Source organism: Saccostrea cucullata, unplaced genomic scaffold (assembly GCF_032062105.1).
Source record: "Saccostrea cucullata isolate Sc308-1 unplaced genomic scaffold, CSIRO_AGI_Scuc_v1 ctg86, whole genome shotgun sequence".
NCBI classification, from domain to species: domain Eukaryota; kingdom Metazoa; phylum Mollusca; class Bivalvia; order Ostreida; family Ostreidae; genus Saccostrea; species Saccostrea cuccullata.
The window spans coordinates 86,520-106,736 of NW_026930361.1; the positions used below are offsets into that span (position 1 = coordinate 86,520).

The 20,217-nt window shown below is 33.3% G+C and overlaps 1 protein-coding gene and 1 long non-coding RNA gene across 10 annotated transcripts in view; both read left to right on the plus strand.

The window, feature by feature from the left end:
• The window catches only part of LOC134283821 (otoferlin-like), a 96,374-nt gene that overhangs the window by 43,150 nt on the left and 33,007 nt on the right, over positions 1-20,217 (plus strand). For 4 of the 9 annotated variants that reach the window (XM_062766305.1, XM_062766304.1, XM_062766311.1 and 1 more), the window contains 8 exons: positions 745-813; positions 2,502-2,630; positions 2,917-3,078; positions 3,196-3,367; positions 3,724-3,735; positions 5,144-5,274; positions 7,942-8,079; positions 8,552-8,575. In XM_062766305.1, the coding sequence (XP_062622289.1) occupies positions 745-813; positions 2,502-2,630; positions 2,917-3,078; positions 3,196-3,367; positions 3,724-3,735; positions 5,144-5,274; positions 7,942-8,079; positions 8,552-8,575 (837 nt within the window). The remainder of the gene's footprint in view (positions 1-744; positions 814-2,501; positions 2,631-2,916; positions 3,079-3,195; positions 3,368-3,723; positions 3,736-5,143; positions 5,275-7,941; positions 8,080-8,551; positions 8,576-20,217) is intronic. The other 5 variants (XM_062766308.1, XM_062766307.1, XM_062766306.1 and 2 more) reach the window with 5 other exon arrangements.
• Positions 12,818-17,498, plus strand: LOC134283823 (uncharacterized). Its single transcript, XR_009995567.1, has 5 exons — positions 12,818-12,914; positions 13,338-13,457; positions 13,794-14,052; positions 15,155-15,460; positions 15,741-17,498. It is a non-coding gene; the product is annotated as an uncharacterized LOC134283823 (long non-coding RNA).

Sequence of the window (20,217 nt, forward strand, 5' to 3'; positions counted from 1 at the left end):
TATTATCATTTGGTACCGAGGTACCTCCATGAATTTTTTTTTGTTGAGTTACATTATAACGTAGATAATTTGATTATTTAAGAATAATTAAGGGTAAGGTTTGGTAAGAACAAGCAGCTCTATGTATTTGTCATTTTTGCTTCCAAAAAACGCATCGTCTAGAGTCAGCATGTATATTTAATTGTTATGGAAAGCTTAATTTTAATTACACATTACTGACCCTTTTCTTGGACAACTAATGCTGAATTGTTTTGCATTCTGTGCACATTTTTGTCCTCCTTGACCATTAACATTAAATGAAGCACATGGATGCAATTGTTGCTTTACAGTTTATTTTACATCTATGAGAAATGCAATCTAGTTATTGGAATTGTGAAATATGAAAAGAAAAATCATGAGTTTTGAGACAAAATCTATTTAGATAGTTACAATATAAAAATAAGGCTGATTTTGGCTCTTACTTCACCTTATCCTTTTTAAAGTGCCCTGGTAAATTCAAAATTTGGATAAGAAGTTTTTATGTATATCATAAATCAGTATGCATTTTTCCTTCAAAATGCATACCATATAAGACTTCATGACAAAATAATAATATTAAGTTATATTTTGTAAAGCTGTTGTGCTCAGACCTGTAGCTGTTATTGGCTTGGTTATATACCACCATTTTAGCTCTATATATAATTAAGCAAACATTGTTAGAAGCCTAGCATATCCCTCTTTACACATTGTAATGACCCATTGTAGCATCCTTTTGAGGAGAAGGACCTACGCAGTGCTCATCTTACGCCACCATACGCCAGGAAAACCAATCTGGTATAGCCTCACTCTGGTTGCTGGCAGGTCATGTGACCTCAGCTGCTGCTTGCACTTTGCTTGTAGATCCTCAGCTTTAATTGTTCTAGCTTTATTTTTCTGTAGTTAGGTAGATGATTATTTGTATTTCAGGGGAAGTATAATCTAATATTCTAGAAAAATAATATTTCACACACTAATTTTTGCACTGTATTAAAGTTTTAAAAACATTTTCTACCTTGATGGCAACAAAGTTTTCAGAGGAATTACTGGTAAGTGTCTGTCTGTCTGTCTGTTTGTTGATTCAAGGTTGATGACAGACTTTAGATATTCCTTGAAAAACACAGTGAATGAATAAACCAAACTTTGTACATGATGCATCTGAAAATGATCTGTGAAATGCATGCTGCAGAATAGGCTTATAGGTATACATCTGAGCTGTGTTTCACTTTTGACATGTAAGTTATACATAGTAGTTAAAACATATGAATTAAAGTATGGATATTAAAGAATTTTGTATAAATATATGAATATAGAGTAATTTTGTGTAACAATAGTATATATTGAAATATGCTCTTAGATTGCATATACAACATTAAATGTGATGTAGATTATACTGATATTAGAAGCAAAAGAAGGACAACCCAGAGATCCTACCCAGGAATATCTACAGAGTTTAGGAATATACTTAAATTCATAGGAATCCTCTTTGGCAAGCAAAATTTTGTAATTGGACATTACTTTCATATAGAAGGTTCAATGAATAAATGTTGACAAAATAATTGTTGGTTGGGATGCAAATTCATGGACAAGATGTAACCAATGAAATCTATGAATATTGTTCCCCACATTGAGGAACACACGGTATATGTGCAGTGTGCAAAGTTACTATATTTCAATCTGGGTGATGGGTTTTACTCTTACAAAGAATTGACATAAGATTTATGTAACAGTGATATGTATGTTTCTAGGGCATTCCAGACTTTTTATAATAATTTTTGAAATATTTTGTCCTTTTTTCCCTTCACCTTCTACTCATTGTAATCCCATATTAAAACTAGCACCAGATTAGGAAAATTCTTTCACTGTTATTTATGGACCACTTAAAAGATTGATAAGATACCTGCACAACTCCCTACCATGCATGAGAAGAATCCGTAACTGGTAACATTTAGATAAGGTTGCACCTGATTAAAAGAAGAATCCATACAATTTAAAAATCTTAAACTGAAAGCTTCAAATAGAAACTAATTCCTATAACTTTGCCAAAGATATCAATATTAATTGCCATATTTAAAAAAAAATTTTTTTTAAGAATTTGAGGCACATTTTCTTATTCCACTATGTATTTTTTATCTTGTTTATACTCAGGAAAATGCATCTGCTACTTAGAATTATTTTTTAATAGAGATGTGTAATGTATTAAAATTTTTGAAAATATTTTATTCAAGTAGAAAAGCTTATTGTGTTTTATAATGTAAAATGAATAGTCTTTTTTATTTATTTCACTACAATTAAACTTTTAAATTAGTACTGTGATTTTATGTGAGGAATTGTGCATGGATGTGAGAGATATCCTGCATGCATTGTGTGTGTGCTCATGATGTTAAATAAAATGACATTGATATAAAATACATGTAGGTACCCTTGATTTTTTTACTCTATTGCTACCCAGAATTTTCAGATGATTTTTTTGTATATTTTTACAGTTAGCTCCCTTTGGAGAGATGACAGGACAGGATTTGCCTCCCTTAGAACTCCCAGCAGAGAAAGACAGAGGCCCAGTAATGCCTGTCCCTAAAGGAATCCGGCCCATTCTCAGTAAACACAGAATAGAGGTAGGACCTTACTTATCTCTAGATCATTTAATGTATTTCTTAAGTTAAATCTTAATTGAATATGTATCTCTTTTTGTATCCCCATGCATGAAAAGGGGGATATGTAATAATTGGGTATATGTTAGTATATCTGTATGCCTATTATGCTTAAGAGTAGTTATCCCATATCTGTAGTTCTTTACCACTGAGTAAAATTTAGTCTTTCACAGAAAGAAATTTGTAAGAAAAAATATCATGAATGTCTTTTAACAGTTTATTTTTCTGACATTAAATGATTGGTCTACAGGTTCTGTTTTGGGGGGTGAGAGACTTGAAGCGAGTACAGCTAACCTCAGTGGATAAGCCACGGATTGACGTAGAATGTGCTGGACATGTTCTGGCCTCATCCGTAATCCAAAACTACAAGAAAAATCCAAACTTTGGAACTACTGTCAAGTATTTTGATGTGGTAGGTAGTCTGATTTTCTTATTTAAAATTTCTGTCCATAATAAACAACAATACTGTTACTTACTGTTCAGACTTTTTGTATTGGTAAATAACTTCAAAAAAATTACTTTCATTTAGGAATTGCCAGAAAATGAGCTTTACTGTCCACCAATAACAATTCGATGCGTGGATTGTCGAAATTTTGGTCGCTATGTCTTGGTAGGAACCCACGTCATCAACTCCATCCACAAGTTTATGTATGTACCTACGACAAAGAAAGCCAAAGCCGCACTGCAAAAACTCTTCCCAGGTAACCTGGTTTAATGATCACAGATTTTATGTGCACAAAGTAATGTTAATGTGTTGTCATTTGTTTTAGGAACATTATCAGTTGTAAGTTGTTTTTGCATTTTGAATTGTTGAATTGGTTAATCAATGCTAATATTTGTCAGTGTACATTTACTTAATTCTAGTATACTGATCTGGTTGATGATTGATTTCTTATTTTTGGCATTGATTAAATGATTGATACATATTCTTTGTTTCAATAATTTAAAAAAAAAAACACAAGAATACTGGTAACTTAAATGTTTGTGATAAATCTTACCAAAGAGGAGTGTTAGAGAAGTAATTAACATTGAGTGAATTACTGTCTATGATTTTTAGAGGAAGAAACTGGTAAGGACATTGAAAATCATTATGCATGAAATAATTGAGAACATGATTATATACTGTACGTTGAAAAACCAAAAATATCTCAGAACAATGCAGGGGGAGGGTACTCAAAAATCTGTATGTCCATCTCTCTGTTTGTTCATGTATGCAAGATAAAGATAATCTCGAGGGCTCAAGGGATGTTGAAATTAAACCTGTTTAGTACATATATGTATACTTAGTGTGTTGGATGCTTTTAAAGCTGCATCTGACCCAATTTTTTGCTTCATGACGACTCCAGTTCATACAATTAAGCCTCAGCTTAATTTATGTCGCTTTCCACTTATCTCAGTGCTGAGACTTAGCAATGCAAGTAATGGTGCATTATGGGAAATCTAGTGTAATGCATGCTTTAAATATTTGTCAGGGGAGCTAACAGTTACAAGTGGACTCAGAACCCCTGATCTGCGAAGAGGGTGGGGGGGGGGGGTATCAGTCAAATTAGGTTAAGCTCTAGATGCGCCTGGGATTCAAATAATTTGTGATTTTGGTCAAAGATTATTTATACCATAAATCTGGAAATTTTTACGTCGACTTTATTTTGCAAATTCGGGTCAAAATGGTGTTGATTAATTTTTACGTTTCAAAATTTTGCCAATTACCACAGCTTTGTTTACGTTTTCTTATTGGTAATTTATTTTTAAGAAAAATATTTTTGCGAATACAATGAACTCGCAAATTTGCTAAAAATTTATCTACAGCAAAAATTTCCAGATTTACGGTATGAATTAAAATTATGTGTCATTTGTTAAATTATCCTTAGTTTAATCATTTTTGAAATTACTGATCCCTTCTGTAAATTGGTCAATTTAGCTACTGGTAATTTTTCAGCATACAGTATATGTAGGTACATTATTCAGTAGGCTGCTTTCTTTGGAGGAATATGTTTTGTTTTTATTAACAGTGTAAATTTGATTATATATGTATATTATGATATAATCATATTGCTGATATTTTTATAACTTTATGAATCGGTTCACATGCTTGTATAGCAGTATAAAAACATATATTCAAATTTATGTTTTAAGAATCAAATAAAATTCAAATAATGCTGCACTTGGGGCTGGATTAGAATGCATGTATTAATCAAAGTATATTTATGGTTATTAGAATTGCCTTTATAACATTTCTTCGAAACACTTTGTTCCTCAACTGTGTTAATTTTTTGTATGTTACAATTATTGGAAATTTTGCCAGAGAAGAGTACTATAATCTTTGGTTCATTGTCATGCTCATACTTGTTATACACTTTCACAAACTAACAAGATTGCATCACTGATTTTATGCAAAGAACAGAATTAATGTATTTCTATAAAATTTTAAGCAATGCATAAAGTACAAAAGTCGTTAAAAAGCTCTATCACTTTTTCAGGGAAGGATCCAGATGCTCCAAAGATAATAGCGACCAGTCCAGATGGAGGAGTGAAAATTGAAGATGTGGGTATCAAACTTGATGAAAACATGCCTCTAATTAAAAAAGAATCTCCTGTAACAATTAACATGGTAACTAGTGGTGTTAATCGAGGTCAGAGGTGTTGTCATGTGGGCATTGTATTGTAGTCACCTGTAGGCAAAGTAATACTGGGAGTAGTAGTAGTAATCGTAGCATTTGTACAGGTCTGGACGATTTCTAAATATGGAAGTCAAGAACGATAACCGAAAGTCGCTATAAATGTACATCAAGTACACGTAATTATTTTTCTGTCCAATCAGACAACAGCATTTTTACACACCCCAAAACATATCTTAAAAGAACAAAAAGATAACACGTGCTTTTGTTTTTTTCCTCAAAAAGATTTTTTTAACAAAAAATCTGTAGAAGTAAGATGAAAACTTTTGAAGAATAAGGTATTCCCCACATTTTTACCGTGAACAACCTTGACATTTTTATCTAGGTAAAGAAAAAAAAATATTGCACAATAGAATGTAATCGTTTACAGAGGTATAGATCACACCAGCAAGTTTTTATCAAGTTCAATTATAACATTTGCCAGAATATATTATATGACGGTAAATATAATTTTGTTTAGCCGTCCGATTTTCATCGATAATGCTTAAATTCCATGTGTATAGATCAACTCACACTTGTAAGTGTTTATCGTGTGGAGTATACACATATAGTTTTGCATTATCACGGGTTTCTTGAGCGCTGAATATATAGCTATGCAGACTTTAAATGGGCATAAGGAAAGGCGTTTAACGTGGAGAAAAGAAATCCTGTAATTATACACGAATGCGTTTTATCCCAATATCTTACCTCGCATATCAGAAACTGCATGGACTACTAGAATTGTGTAATAAACACTCAAAAATAATAAAGACTGTTATCTTTTCGATAAGATTTTTATGTCAGGCTCTAAAAACTGAAAATTTACCGTATTTATATCATTTTTTTAACGTAGGTAAACTTTTGAGATTGTTAACTCCTAGATACAGATTTTTTAATCCCACTTAAAACGTATTCCAAGCTCTCAACTCGTGTTTGTTCACGGTAGAATTGTCATAAATATCATATTATTCCCAAATTCGCATAAAGTTTACAAAAAATTTGTTTTAAAAAAATCTTTTGAGCAAAAAACTTAAAAACCACGTGTTTTATTTATTCTCTCATGGGTTTGTCGTAATGCTGTTATCTGATTGGTCAGAAGGATTAGTGCCTTGTTTATTCTGTGTATTAATAGCAATTCACGGTTATCGTTCTTTACTTCCTTATTTAGAAATCGTCCAGACCTGTTGTAGTAGTGTTGGTAGTTGTGCAAAAACTAGTGGTACATGTTGTTCACTGCAATATTTCTTACATCACAACCTTCCTCGACTCTATTCCACTTCAACTGGAGCCTCTACCCCTACAACAAAGTCTCAGCTATCTATCACCTCCCTCCCCTTTAAAAAAATTCTCAAGAAAAAGATTATTTTTGAAGCAAAAAAAATATTTAATCTTTTTAAAGTCATGGTACAATGTACTTGCTTCATTTACTTATATTTTTCAAAAAAAAAAACTTTCAGAATATCAAAAGCCATCAAAATGATACCAATTTATAAAAGAGAAATTCTGGCTTAGGAGATCAAGGGAGTAATTATCTTCTCTCCCAGACCCTCCCCCTTAAATCTCTTCCAGAAACTTGGTAAAGGCCCTGATTTTTTCCTGTATCAAAAGGGACTTCAGAAGAAAGCAGAATATCATTTGTTAAGTACATTGGAAGCTTTACTTTTTAAAAAAGTAAATACAATTTTAATATTAGATACATTCAAATAGAGACAAAGATTTACCATTACATTTTAGCTCATCTCACCTACCCTCATCATGGCTGCTGGCATTTTAATCCCTTATTCATAGTGTACCCTTCAATGAGTTTCAGGTTTTCATAACAGTACCAACATGGTAACAGTCACCTAAAGGTTTCACTAATCAGTCTACTGCATTCTGTAATTTTAACACAAACACATCACCTGAAAGGCCACTGTTACACTGAACGACCTTTTTTCAGTTTACATCTCTTTGGGACACTGTTGTCTTCTTTTGAAAGGGCTTAGATGCTTATAATCTCTTGTCTGCTACCTATGCTTGATGTCAGTCATGTTAGACAGCATAGATGCTGTATACACCATTGTTAATTACACAGATTCTGAATTATGCATTATTTGATAAATATGTGTACAGTAAAACTTGATTAAGAACTTGGTTATAAGGAAATCTCAGTTATAAGGAAATTTTTAATTAATCAAATGAAAACGTATGAAATAAGTTTTTTATAGGTCAGATATAAATTTGAAATGAGAGAAATTGTGTTAAAGTTTGAGAATATTATATAATAAGATAGTTATTTTTCAAATCTTGATGCACTTTTATTTAAGAACCATAAATTTTCTTTGTATAGAAATCAAGATTTTGGACTCTCTCTTCCCAAACATTTCCAGTTGTGACTCATGCCTTCCTTAGTTTTTTAGTTGTTTTACCTTCTGATCAGTAGCTCTTTGAAAGCCTTGTGTGGTTTTTCTGCTTAGCTTGACTAAAATCTCTCGTAAAACCCAGGATATTACTTTTTTCATTGAAATTTTGAAAAAAAGATAAAGTTGTCAACTTTGTGTCCTGATTTGCCTATTCTGAATTTTATTGAACAGCATATTAAGAGGAAAAAATTGACGTAAAAAAACTCCATTGTTTTTTAGATAAGTGTCAAGGAGAAGAAGACAGAAGAGAATGCTCGACGGAAGAAGAAACACTCTGTGGATGAGGAGGAGGATATGGATTTGGAGAGCATGGATTGGTGGAGCAAGTACTTCGCCTCCGTGGAAACACTTATCAGGGTAGGTTTGGTTACCATGACAATACAGTAAACATTCTTACCAGTGATCTTAGAACTTCACGTAAAATGTTGGGTCCATTGTTAAGTAAATTAATTTCTCGTAGTATTTCACCCCCATGTAAAAACATTTTCATAAAAATATAAGAGGAAGGGAAGGGGGGTTTCTAAATCCAGAGGTGTGAGCAGGTGCCATGTGATGTCTTCCAAAACTGTGTGCTGCTTGTTATCAGTCACTGCATGCCCCTCCCTAACTAGCACACCTAGTAGATGATAGTGGTAAATGGACCATATGCATGTCAAGCTTCAGCTTATGTTGTTCTGAGAGAAAAAAAAAATTAAACTCTCTCCTTAAACAACCCTTTGAAAGAAAAATGTACCGAAAAGTTATTTGAACCATTTTTCATCAAATATAGCTTTGGGATTTCCAATGTAATTTTTGTGTAATTTTGTTTATCTGCTAATTATAACCACAGGAACCAGACCCTTCATCCAATCAGGTAATCAAGTCCACCTTACCACGGTGATGGTTTTATTCCGATTTTTCTCTTTTTCTTGATGTTTCTGGTTCAATTGCACTATCTGCGACACACACTCATTCTGTGATTGGCTGAGCCAAGCATCGTGTGCCTTTGTATCATGTCATTTCTGCCATGTTGTCCTTGGTGCAATGTTTTATCACCAGAAAATACATTCCCTCCATTGTCATGGATACCTTGGTGTCAGTTTTGTATTTATTGTTCATATTTATCTTATATGGATAGCTTTGCTTCATGTAAAACATTCACTTTTTTTGGCAATATATTTTGATTTATTTTTATGGGCCATATATAATTGTATTAAATGCATGATATGTTATGATCACTATATCACCTACAATTCAGGTTATGAAAGGTTTGTTTATTCTTTGTAATATGTGTAAGTTCTGCATATTCATTTTTTCAGGTAAATTGAATTCAGATTTGCTATCAACTTTACCAGAGAATTTTGAAGCTTCTTTTGGCCAAAGTTGTCAGAATTAATAATACTGTAAATCACTTTTTATTCGCGAGAACTTTATTTTCGCATAATTACGCGAGATAGTGTGCTCGCGAAAATATGATTCTCGCGTATGATAGTATTCCTTTAAGATTATGTAGAGCAATAAGCACAATTCATGAAAATTATGTCTCGCTAATCAAGAGTCAATGACTATCTCGCGAAAATAAGGTGTCGTGAAAATATAGTGATCTACAGTACTTACATTTAGGGAGAATTACTTCATTTTGCAATTTGTACACTGTATTATACAGTAAAACTTGTGTATTCTAGGTGTTGTACATTCCAAAATATTGCATCTTAAAATAAAAACTTGAAGGCCCTTTCAGTTAATTCAGTTGTTTTACATGTTGTTTAATCCAGAATGATATCAAATTTGTCCAATTTCCTTAGAACAGCTAGTGTCTAAATTAGACAAGTTTTACTGTAATTGCTGCAATTTAAGTAGAGAGCTCTAATAACTGTAACTTGGACATAGCGTTTTTATGTGTGACGATTTGGACCCTTATTTTGTCACATACTTATCTTTATTTAGTCACTTCTTAGACAGAGTATTCATAATTAGTCACAACCTGGACAAGGTACTTTTATACAGTCACAATTTAAAAAGAGAACTCTTTTTTGTCGTAACATAGACAGGGCACTCTTATATATTCACTACTTGGACAGAGTACTCTTATTTTCTCTTGAATTGGACAGAGTACTTTTACTTAGTCACAACTTGGACAGAGAACTCTTTTTTTGTCATAACATAGACAGGATACTCTTATTTAGTCACTACTTGGACAAACTACTCTTATTTTGTCATGAATTGGACAGAATACTCTTACTTAATTACAACTTGGACAGAGTATTCTTATTTTGTCATTTCTTAGACATAAAACTTTTATTTAGTCACAACTTGGACAGAATACTCTTAATTTGTCAAAACTTGGACAGAGTACTCTTATTTTGTCATGACTTGGAAAAGTACTCTAATTTAGTCACAACTTTGATAGAGTACTCTTATTTAGTCACAACTTGAACAGAGTATTCTTATTTTGTCACATTGTGGACAGAAATCTTTTATTTTGTCATTACTTGAAAAGAGTACTCTTATATTGTCACAACTTGAACAAAGTACTCTTATTTAGTCACTTCTTGGACAAACTACTCTATTTTGTCATGAATTGGACAGAGTACTCTTACTTACTCTTAACTTGGACCGAATACTCTTATTTAATCACAACTTGGACAGAGTACTCTTGGACAAAAAAACTTTTATTTAGTCACAACTTGGACAGAATACTAATATTTTGTCAAAACGTGGACAGAGTACTCCTATTTTGTCACAACTTGGAAAAGTACTCTAATTTAGTCACAACTTTGACAGAGTACTCTTATTTAGTCACAACTTGGACAGAGTACTCATATTTTGTCACATTTTGGACAGAGTACTCTTATTCAGGTACTGCTTGGACAAAGTTTTCTTATTTTGTTATAACTTGAACAGAGTATTCTTATTTTGTCTCATTATGAACAGAAATCTTTTATTTTGTCATTACATCAAAAGAGTACTCTTATATTGTCACAACTTGAACAAAGTACTCTTATATTGCCACAACTGGAAAGAATACTCAAATTTAGTCACAACTTGAACAGAGTCTCTAATTTGGTCACAAATTGGCCATGCTCTTTGTAACGTGCCCGAGGTATGAGGCTTTTTATAATTGATCAAACCTCCAATTAAGGAGATATATTTCATTGTAACCAATATATATGGTATTTCCTGGTAATTTGTTAATTAGTAATCCTGGTTGATTTGGTAAGATAAATCCCTGTGTTGGTCAGTAAAATATTGCATTGCAGAGGCAAACAAGAGCACAACATAAGATAATTAAAGTTTCAGCAATAATTTAATGAAGGAATAACTGTAATACAGATGACTGGATAACCAAATAAACAATGGTGATGTAATACATTTGGTCAGATTGGACGTCACATATTATGATTTGGTCATGCTATTATGATTTGGTAACGTTATTATGATTTGGTAAAATGATGACTATCGATTTTCCTTAATAATTCAATTTGGTCAAATGTAAACAATGGTAAAACTTCGTAGAGACTGTTGAATTCCTTAATAAACCTATTTGGTCAATATAATCTATAGTAAAAACTCCCCATTCGTTAGTTATATCAGTATTTACGTACAATTTCTATGAAAGTTGTTGCGCAGACGCTCTGCAGAGTCAAACTGAAACCTCAGCATCCGTGGCGACGCTTATATAGGGTAAACTACCGGACATGCGCAGTGCGCTTTACCTAACCAAAATGAAAGTGTAGACCAAAATGGCAGACGATACTAACAACATCGCCGAAGTGGGACAAACCATGAAAAATACGAACAATGTGACGCCGAATCGTAAAACAAATACATAGTAATAAACAATGAAGGTAAGTTGCATAAAAATGTACAATACAAGTTGCGTATAAGTTAACAATTATAAAATAATGACGTTCGAGGACGAAGTACAATAACCTAACCCCCCCGTGTAAATTAGAATCTTCCGAATCGCCATGACCAAAAAGGAAAACAACCCGATCGACAGACACATGAAAAACGGTATTTACGATCATTTTACAACCTGAACTGTAAGTTAAATGAAATAAACATTCATAATAAATACTGTTTCAATCATAAGAGTCTATAATTTTACGTATCAGTCCATATTTCCTCCGTGGTAAACTTGGTCATTTACCAAACATGAAAGTGTAGGATTTACCAAACATGAAATAATAGGAAGTACCAAACATCGTTTTATAGTACACTTGGTAATGTTTACAGTTCATTTATAATTGCTATAAGAGAAATCATGTACAAATAATGTTTACAAATAATTATACACATGTGACATATAAGGGGGGGGGGGTCTCAAAACACAAATATTTCACATTATCCCCTCCTTTGAAAAATTGTTCGTCCTCGAACAAAAAAAAATATGTGAAAACAAGTAATGATTGTAGACAATTTAGTAATAAATAATTATAACGAAATATCAATTATCGACATATAGATTTATAACATGAAATAAAACAATTTTTCTTTTTAGTACTCAGAAGACACAGAATCCAGTAATGTTTGCAGTAATGGCCCACTCAGATGAAGATTCAATCAATGGTAATATTGTATGAATTATCACACAGTTATATTTACACATATCATAAAATATCAAAAGTAAAACATGATCCATTACAAAAATGGTCATCATTCCTTTCAATAAAATAAATATTTTCAAAAATCCATCCCCCTCCCAAAGCAACTCAAAGTTGCTTATAATTCTAACAGATACCCTTAATAATATAAAAGTTTTTATACCTATACCATATAGTCTCACAGTCCATAAGTCAGCATCATCATCGTGAAGGAAGAAAGTTTGTTTCGCATCACACAGAATTTCTGTTTCCCTTAACTTCCACAAGTTAGAGTATAAATTGGCGGTTACCACATCTGATTGACATCTCTGGCGATCACATCAAATTAGTCTATTAATCAGGCTAATATATCTGGAATGCCTGTAACAAGGAGTTGATATGATCTGTTTTAATACTGTTCATAATTATAAGATCTCTGATTGTAGGTGGTTACCCAAGATGTAGGGTAGAGTGTCACTTGACAGCTAGAACATTGTGGCATGCAGGCAGGAGTTTTGGTTTGCATTTGTCCTTCCTGTGCTGATCAAACTGCATGTGGACTTGTATCAAACTTTTTCAAACAACCATAGACCAGTGCTGTTTATTCTTAAAGGCACTCATAAAAAGGTAAACAGGTCTGGTAAAAGTAATACAATCATATGTGATGTCCAATCAGTCAGTTGACTATTGTTAATTCATAATTCTGAAGGTTTGTAGAAAATGTTACAGTTTTCCATAAAACTCTTTGAGAAGATAAAGGTGTACTGCTTAATTGCCACTGTCATGTTGCACTGTATCCTGTACTCTAGGTCACTAAATTTATTTTATTTATTAAACTGATGGTATAATGTCACTCCAATGTTTTAGTAAATTTTAGATAGATGCCAATCTTTTGCTTTTTATTACAAATTAAGCCAATGGCTCTGTCTTGAAGGAAACTTGTTTTGCATTATGATCATAATGACATTTCTGTCTGTGACTTAAGCTTCAATTAAGCATTTTCAATTAATATTGTAAATGTTGAATAATGAAATTTTAAATCTATTGTAGGCGGTCAACCAAATAAAAGATCCACAGGCAGTGCTGGTTCCCTGCCCAAATCAACAAACTGCACTGGTAACTTTATGCTCTCACAAACTGAAGATCTGTATGCCAGTAGTTATACAAAAGGTAAGTATTTATATCCTAGTCTTTCCAAGAAATTGACATATATATTGTAAGTATAGCTGTGAGAGTCCTGTTGAAATGTTCAAATCCGTCACTCTGAGGTGAATGGATGCTGCTAATTTGTTTTATCTATTCTGAGAATTTCATACTTCTCTTGAAACATTAGTTAAAATTGTGTGCCTTGGTCAGTATGTACTTGACGATGAATACCAAATTTACAAACAAACTCATTGAGAAATACTCTTGCAATTGTTTTTGCTTTAATATTTGGAAGTACAAAAGCCTCAGTCCATCTAGTAAAATAGTTGACAATGACTGATATATCTGACTTTCCTTTAGGAGTTCTGTTCAAGGGACCTACAATATCCAGAGCAACCCTTTCCAGTGGAGCACCAACAATATATTGGTTCAATGGAGCCTTAGGAGTGCAGGTTGGTGGATTGCTTGATTGACATCGTTGACATTCCAGACAAAACTGTTTTATTTCCAACCCAGTAAAACCTCTGTCTGACTTAGGCTAAAGTTCTGTTCACTCCTAAGTGTCCATCTGTAGGGTCACTATGCAACATCGTTAGGACCTGAGGTATATATTTTTCAGGTAAAATCAATTGTTATGTGACATATTGGTTTTAGCATTAAACCATTTTCTGTACAAAATATTGTCTTAAATAACAAGTATGTCCCACTGGGACCAGTAAGACTTGATTTGTAAACTTTCTTGAGAAATATCCTCCCACCCTGGTCTTGGAATATTATTCCTCTTCCAAGTATATAATTCTTATACTCAATCTGTACTTCTTTTGCTGAACTTCCAAATCAAATATTAAAACAAAGTAAATCTTGATTATCTACAAAACAAAAATGTCAGATTCTTGAAAATTCTGACCAGTTGTAGGTGTAAATCTGATCATCCTGACTGCGATGCTTTGAAGTTTTTCTTCATGACCATCATAAGTTTATTTTCTTTTTAACACAATGTGTGCACTCAGCATATGCATGACTTTACAACCCATCAGCATTTCCATGCTGGGAATCTACTCTATGATGAATATAGAAATCATGTGTTGATAAAATTTGTAGCCTCTTGACCTTCCCAATCTAGGTTTTTGTATTTAAGGACCAATCTCAGTGCACCAGTCAGTGCGAATGAGAAACTTTTTGCCATGTAGGTAAATGGTCAAAATTTTTGACTGACTCATTTATTCCAAGTAATTCTCTTTTGATAACACAGTACATGTAGTTTATTTCACTACATATAGTGACTTGCTTAAGTAAGCAACAACTTTATCTCTAAGTTGACACACATTTGTAACATGAATTCTTCAATATGTCAAATGCACTGGCATCTACATGTATATTTAAACTGAAATTCTCATCCAGAGATGGGTATCCTTAAATAAGGAAAGTAACAAGGCAATTTTTATACTGAAATCGCATATCTGCAGTCAAGATGACCAAATAACTTTTTTTTTTTTTAATTTTTCCCTTTTTCCATTTTTGTTTTCTTTTCTTATTTTTTTTTTTTAAATACCAGATGACCTCTGTAATGATTTTTTTTAAACAAGTCTTCCTATCCAACTTTGTTCTTTTCTTCAATCGTTGATAAAATGATATTTGATGCCACATCAGTTTTTTTCACCATTGTCTCAAATTTGATATTGAACTTGATTTTTTTTATTTGTCATTTTGTATATTTTCAGCTTCTTGAGAGAAAAATGACGCAGCTCGTCATCCCTTGAGAATGGGGTAGCATCATGCGCCACCTGCATTCCTACCCTTCCATGTTTCTGAAATATTGTGTGCTTCCTACTATTTTGGAAGGCTTCAAATTCAAGAGCGAGTTGGACAGCATCTTCAACAAATTTTGATTTACCTTGGTGGACAGTCCATTCAATTTCATATTTATTCAGTGAATCTATAAAACAGTCACGAGCCAACTGTTCTCGGACTTCAGATGATGCATCTTGATATGCATATCTAACTAACTTTTTAATTTCATGAGAAAGGTCAGTGAGAGATTCATCTCTTTTTCTTAATCTATTCTTTATTTGAGCTCTGTATAACTCAGACTGGTTTTTGGGTTCGAATCTCTGAGATAGAGTTTGAACAAGATAGTCATAATCTTTTCTGTGGTCAGGAGCAATGTCACTGAGCACTTGTTGTGCCACCCCCCGTAAACTTGTTGCAAGCTGAATAGCTTTGAGTCGTTCCAATCGTTAAGTTCTGATACCATTTCAAATTGAATATAATAATCTTGCCAACTGCTCTTTCCATCATATGTTGCAGATTTCTTCAGATCCTTAGCAATCATCTCACCAACACACTCAGCAGTACGCGCTCGACCCTGAGGGCTGTGAGATGGAGACTGAGCCATTCCCTGGGCTGCAGGTTGGGTGGACCATGACCATGCGTCCATGGCCGAATGTGAACATACGCCTTCCATAGGCGGCTTATCCATGCAGGACTGTTGAGCGGACTTACCTGCCGTCTCACCTGATGGGATCCTAGAATAATTATTCTTCTCCGAACATACCTGACCATTTATGACAGTATTGAACTTAGGCCTATGAGAAAAACATGATTTCATCTGACATAATGAAATGTCAGGATCAACGGAAGCAGCCTCAACTAAATTATCAGTAGTCCCAAGTTCGTATGAACGGGCACGTCTATTAGTAGTACCCAGACCACCCGAGAGTATCCTATTGTTAACTGACGGTGGGCCCTGGTCGTCAGAAAACGATACAAGTGAATTCCGTCCGGAATCGCATCTCCGTGGCCCTTTAGTACCAATTATGGTTTCCAAAATGTTCACCCTTTCCACCACGTAGTACTCATCTCGCTGATCTGACCTCAAAATGAATGCTCTTCAGGCATTCCTACAAAGAATTACTATAATTTGTACTGACTCCAGACATCAATGTTCTGGAACACTGTGTAGATTCAGATTGCTCATTTCTCTCAAATGTGTTATATTTTACATTAAATCAATAAATGGTACTTCTCCATTAGGAGTGGCATCAAATTTTTTTTTTAACCAGACTTGATTCATTACTTTGGCCATCTGGGAGTTGAGTCTGCAGAACGTCCGCTAATACTGCTGTGCCCTCACCTGCCCCTGACTAACCAACACAGAATTTATTAAGTAACATCATTTGGTCATTTTCTTCTGTTGTTTCCATGTCATAAAATTATGACAACATCAAAATAGTGTATGAAATTGAGATGATCAAGGAATTCTCTGGTAATGAAATGATCAAGGATTTTCATCCCACCGCTGCCACCAAATTTCTGTAACGTGCCCGAGGTATGAGGCTTTTTATAATTGATCAAACCTCCAATTAAGGAGATATATTTCATTGTAACCAATATATATGGTATTTCCTGGTAATTTGTTAATTAGTAATCCTGGTTGATTTGGTAAGATAAATCCCTGTGTTGGTCAGTAAAATATTGCATTGCAGAGGCAAACAAGAGCACAACATAAGATAATTAAAGTTTCAGCAATAATTTAATGAAGGAATAACTGTAATACAGATGACTGGATAACCAAATAAACAATGGTGATGTAATACATTTGGTCAGATTGGACGTCACATATTATGATTTGGTCATGCTATTATGATTTGGTAACGTTATTATGATTTGGTAAAATGATGACTGTTGATTTTCCTTAATAATTCAATTTGGTCAAATGTAAACAATGGTAAATCTTCGTAGAGACTGTTGAATTCCTTAATAAACCTATTTGGTCAATATAATCTATAGTAAAAACTCCCCATTCGTTAGTTATATCAGTATTTACGTACAATTTCTATGAAAGTTGTTGCGCAGACGCTCTGCAGAGTCAAACTGAAACCTCAGCATCCGTGGCGACGCTTATATAGGGTAAACTACCGGACATGCGCAGTGCGCTTTACCTAACCAAAATGAAAGTGTAGACCAAAATGGCAGACGATACTAACAACATCGCCGAAGTGGGACAAACCATGAAAAATACGAACAATGTGACGCCGAATCGTAAAACAAATACATAGTAATAAACAATGAAGGTAAGTTGCATAAAAATGTACAATACAAGTTGCGTATAAGTTAACAATTATAAAATAATGACGTTCGAGGACGAAGTACAATAACCTAACCCCCCCGTGTAAATTAGAATCTTCCGAATCGCCATGACCAAAAAGGAAAACAACCCGATCGACAGACACATGAAAAACGGTATTTACGATCATTTTACAACCTGAACTGTAAGTTAAATGAAATAAACATTCATAATAAATACTGTTTCAATCATAAGAGTCTATAATTTTACGTATCAGTCCATATTTCCTCCGTGGTAAACTTGGTCATTTACCAAACATGAAAGTGTAGGATTTACCAAACATGAAATAATAGGAAGTACCAAACATCGTTTTATAGTACACTTGGTAATGTTTACAGTTCATTTATAATTGCTATAAGAGAAATCATGTACAAATAATGTTTACAAATAATTATACACATGTGACATATAAGGGGGGGGGGGGTCTCAAAACACAAATATTTCACACTCTTGTTTTGTCATTACTTGTCCAGGGTAATTTCATTTAGTCAGAATTTGAACAGAGAACTCTTGTCACAACTTGGACAGAATACTCTTAATTTGTTATAACTTGGACAGAGTACTCTTATTTTGTCACAGTTTGGACGGAGTCTCTAATTTGGTCACAAATTGGACAGAATACTGTTCTTTTGTCATAACTTGTCCAGAATACTTTTATTTAGTCACAATTTGAACAGAGAACTCTTTTGTCACAACTTGGATAGAATACTCTTATTTTGTCACAACTTTGATGAGTTCTCTTATTTTGTCATAACTTGGACAGAGTTCTCTTATTTTGTCATAACTTGGACAGAGTACTCTTATTTTGTCATAACTTGAACAGAATACTTTTATTTTGTCATAACTTGGACAGAGTCCTCTTATTTTGTCATAACTTGGACAGAGTCCTTTTATTCGATATCATTATCTACGATACATGAACACTAGGTATACTCGTCGCATTAGTCATACCTGACTGCTTTATTGTCACGGGTATCGGCGTGGAATGGCGACCCGTGTTCGTGCTGGTTATCTTGCATTACCTGTATTTACATTTTATAGGAGTTATGTGTATCTGTGTTGTTTGTATACTGCACTGACCTGTACAACTATAATTGTAAATTTATTTGGTATCTTACTTTCCTGCATTAGACGAAATAATACGTTATTCTTCTCGCTACCGAGTCCTGTATAGCATACGTCCGTCTACACCGGTGTCTACTCATTACACTGAACAGTGACCAATTTTTGCCCTTTATATACGGGTTTGCAGAGTAGCGAGAATCGGGAACAAAAATGGCGGACACACTCCTTTTACGAATCGTGTTCAGCTTTAAGACTTAAATCATAACATGCTTGCAATAGCTGCGAGTTGGAGGAGGAAGCTTTTTTTGAAATTTTTGATTTTTTTATCGTTCATTATTTTTTGACATTTATTATCCACTTTGTTTTGAATATTTAGTTTAATGAATGAATAAAATGATAAAGGTCAAAGCTCCATGTATACCCAGAATATGGTAAAACATACCTCTAATGATGATTTCAAAAATGGCTGTCAAGACTTTGCTTTTACGTTTATGCACTTTTATGGTAACCACATCCATGCTGATTTATGTTGCTTTGGTGTATTTTATATGGTATTTACTTTGCCATTGTTATCATTACATTGCAGAAGAAAAAACCTGCAAATCAAATGGTGGGTAATGACTAATGCTAACATTTAGACTCTTGGATCTCCATACAAACTCTAGCTGATACATTTAGAACTAAACTAACCTTTCTGTGTGAAGTAATTTTAATTGTTATTTTAATATAAACAAATTTCTGACATTATAACAGTTTATTTGAAAAAAAATTCTTTTAAATAATATGGTAGTAAACTCATTGTTTGATATTTCGAATAAATGCAGGCCATGATACTACTTTGCAAGGACAAGAGTTTTTTTTAGGGGAAAGGGAAACTTAATGAACTTCCCAAAATATCATGTATTTTTATGTATAACCAGATGCCACTTGTTTAGAGTATTGATCACTAATTTGGCATTTTTTTTCAAAATTAACTAAAATTAAGAGCATAGAAACTATTTTTGGTCAGTTTGAAGCATGAGCTTGTGGTAACAAAAATTAACATGATGAAGCAAACTTTCTGTGACCAAAAAATTGATTTTTTAACTATAGTAAAGAAAGTTTGAATGGATACTGAAAATGAAATAAATTGCTATTTTTCCTGCAGTTTTAATAACTAATCTCACTATATTTTGGTACAAAAAAAAAACTTCTTTGAGATGCATAAATTTAATCATGTTTTTGTGCAGGAAATATCCAAAAGTCTTCGATCTTCTCACAAATTTTTCTCTCATCTAACAAATAATATAGTTTTATACTGAGTGTGTACCTGTACTTTTGTAGAATGTTCCAAAGTTTTTTTAAAAGAGGTTCAAACTGTAAGGTCAAAGTCAAAAAGTCCAAAACATTTATACCCCTTGAAAGGTCTTGTCACAAGGAATACATGTGAAGTATGAAAGCTTTAGCATTAACTGTTCAAAAGATATGGCCAAGGTTTAAGTTTGGTCATTTTTAGCTTACCTGAGCTTAAAGCTCAAGTGAGCTTTTCTGATGTCCATCGTCTGTCCATCCTTCTGTTTGTTTGTAAACTTTTGACATTTTCAACTTCTTCTC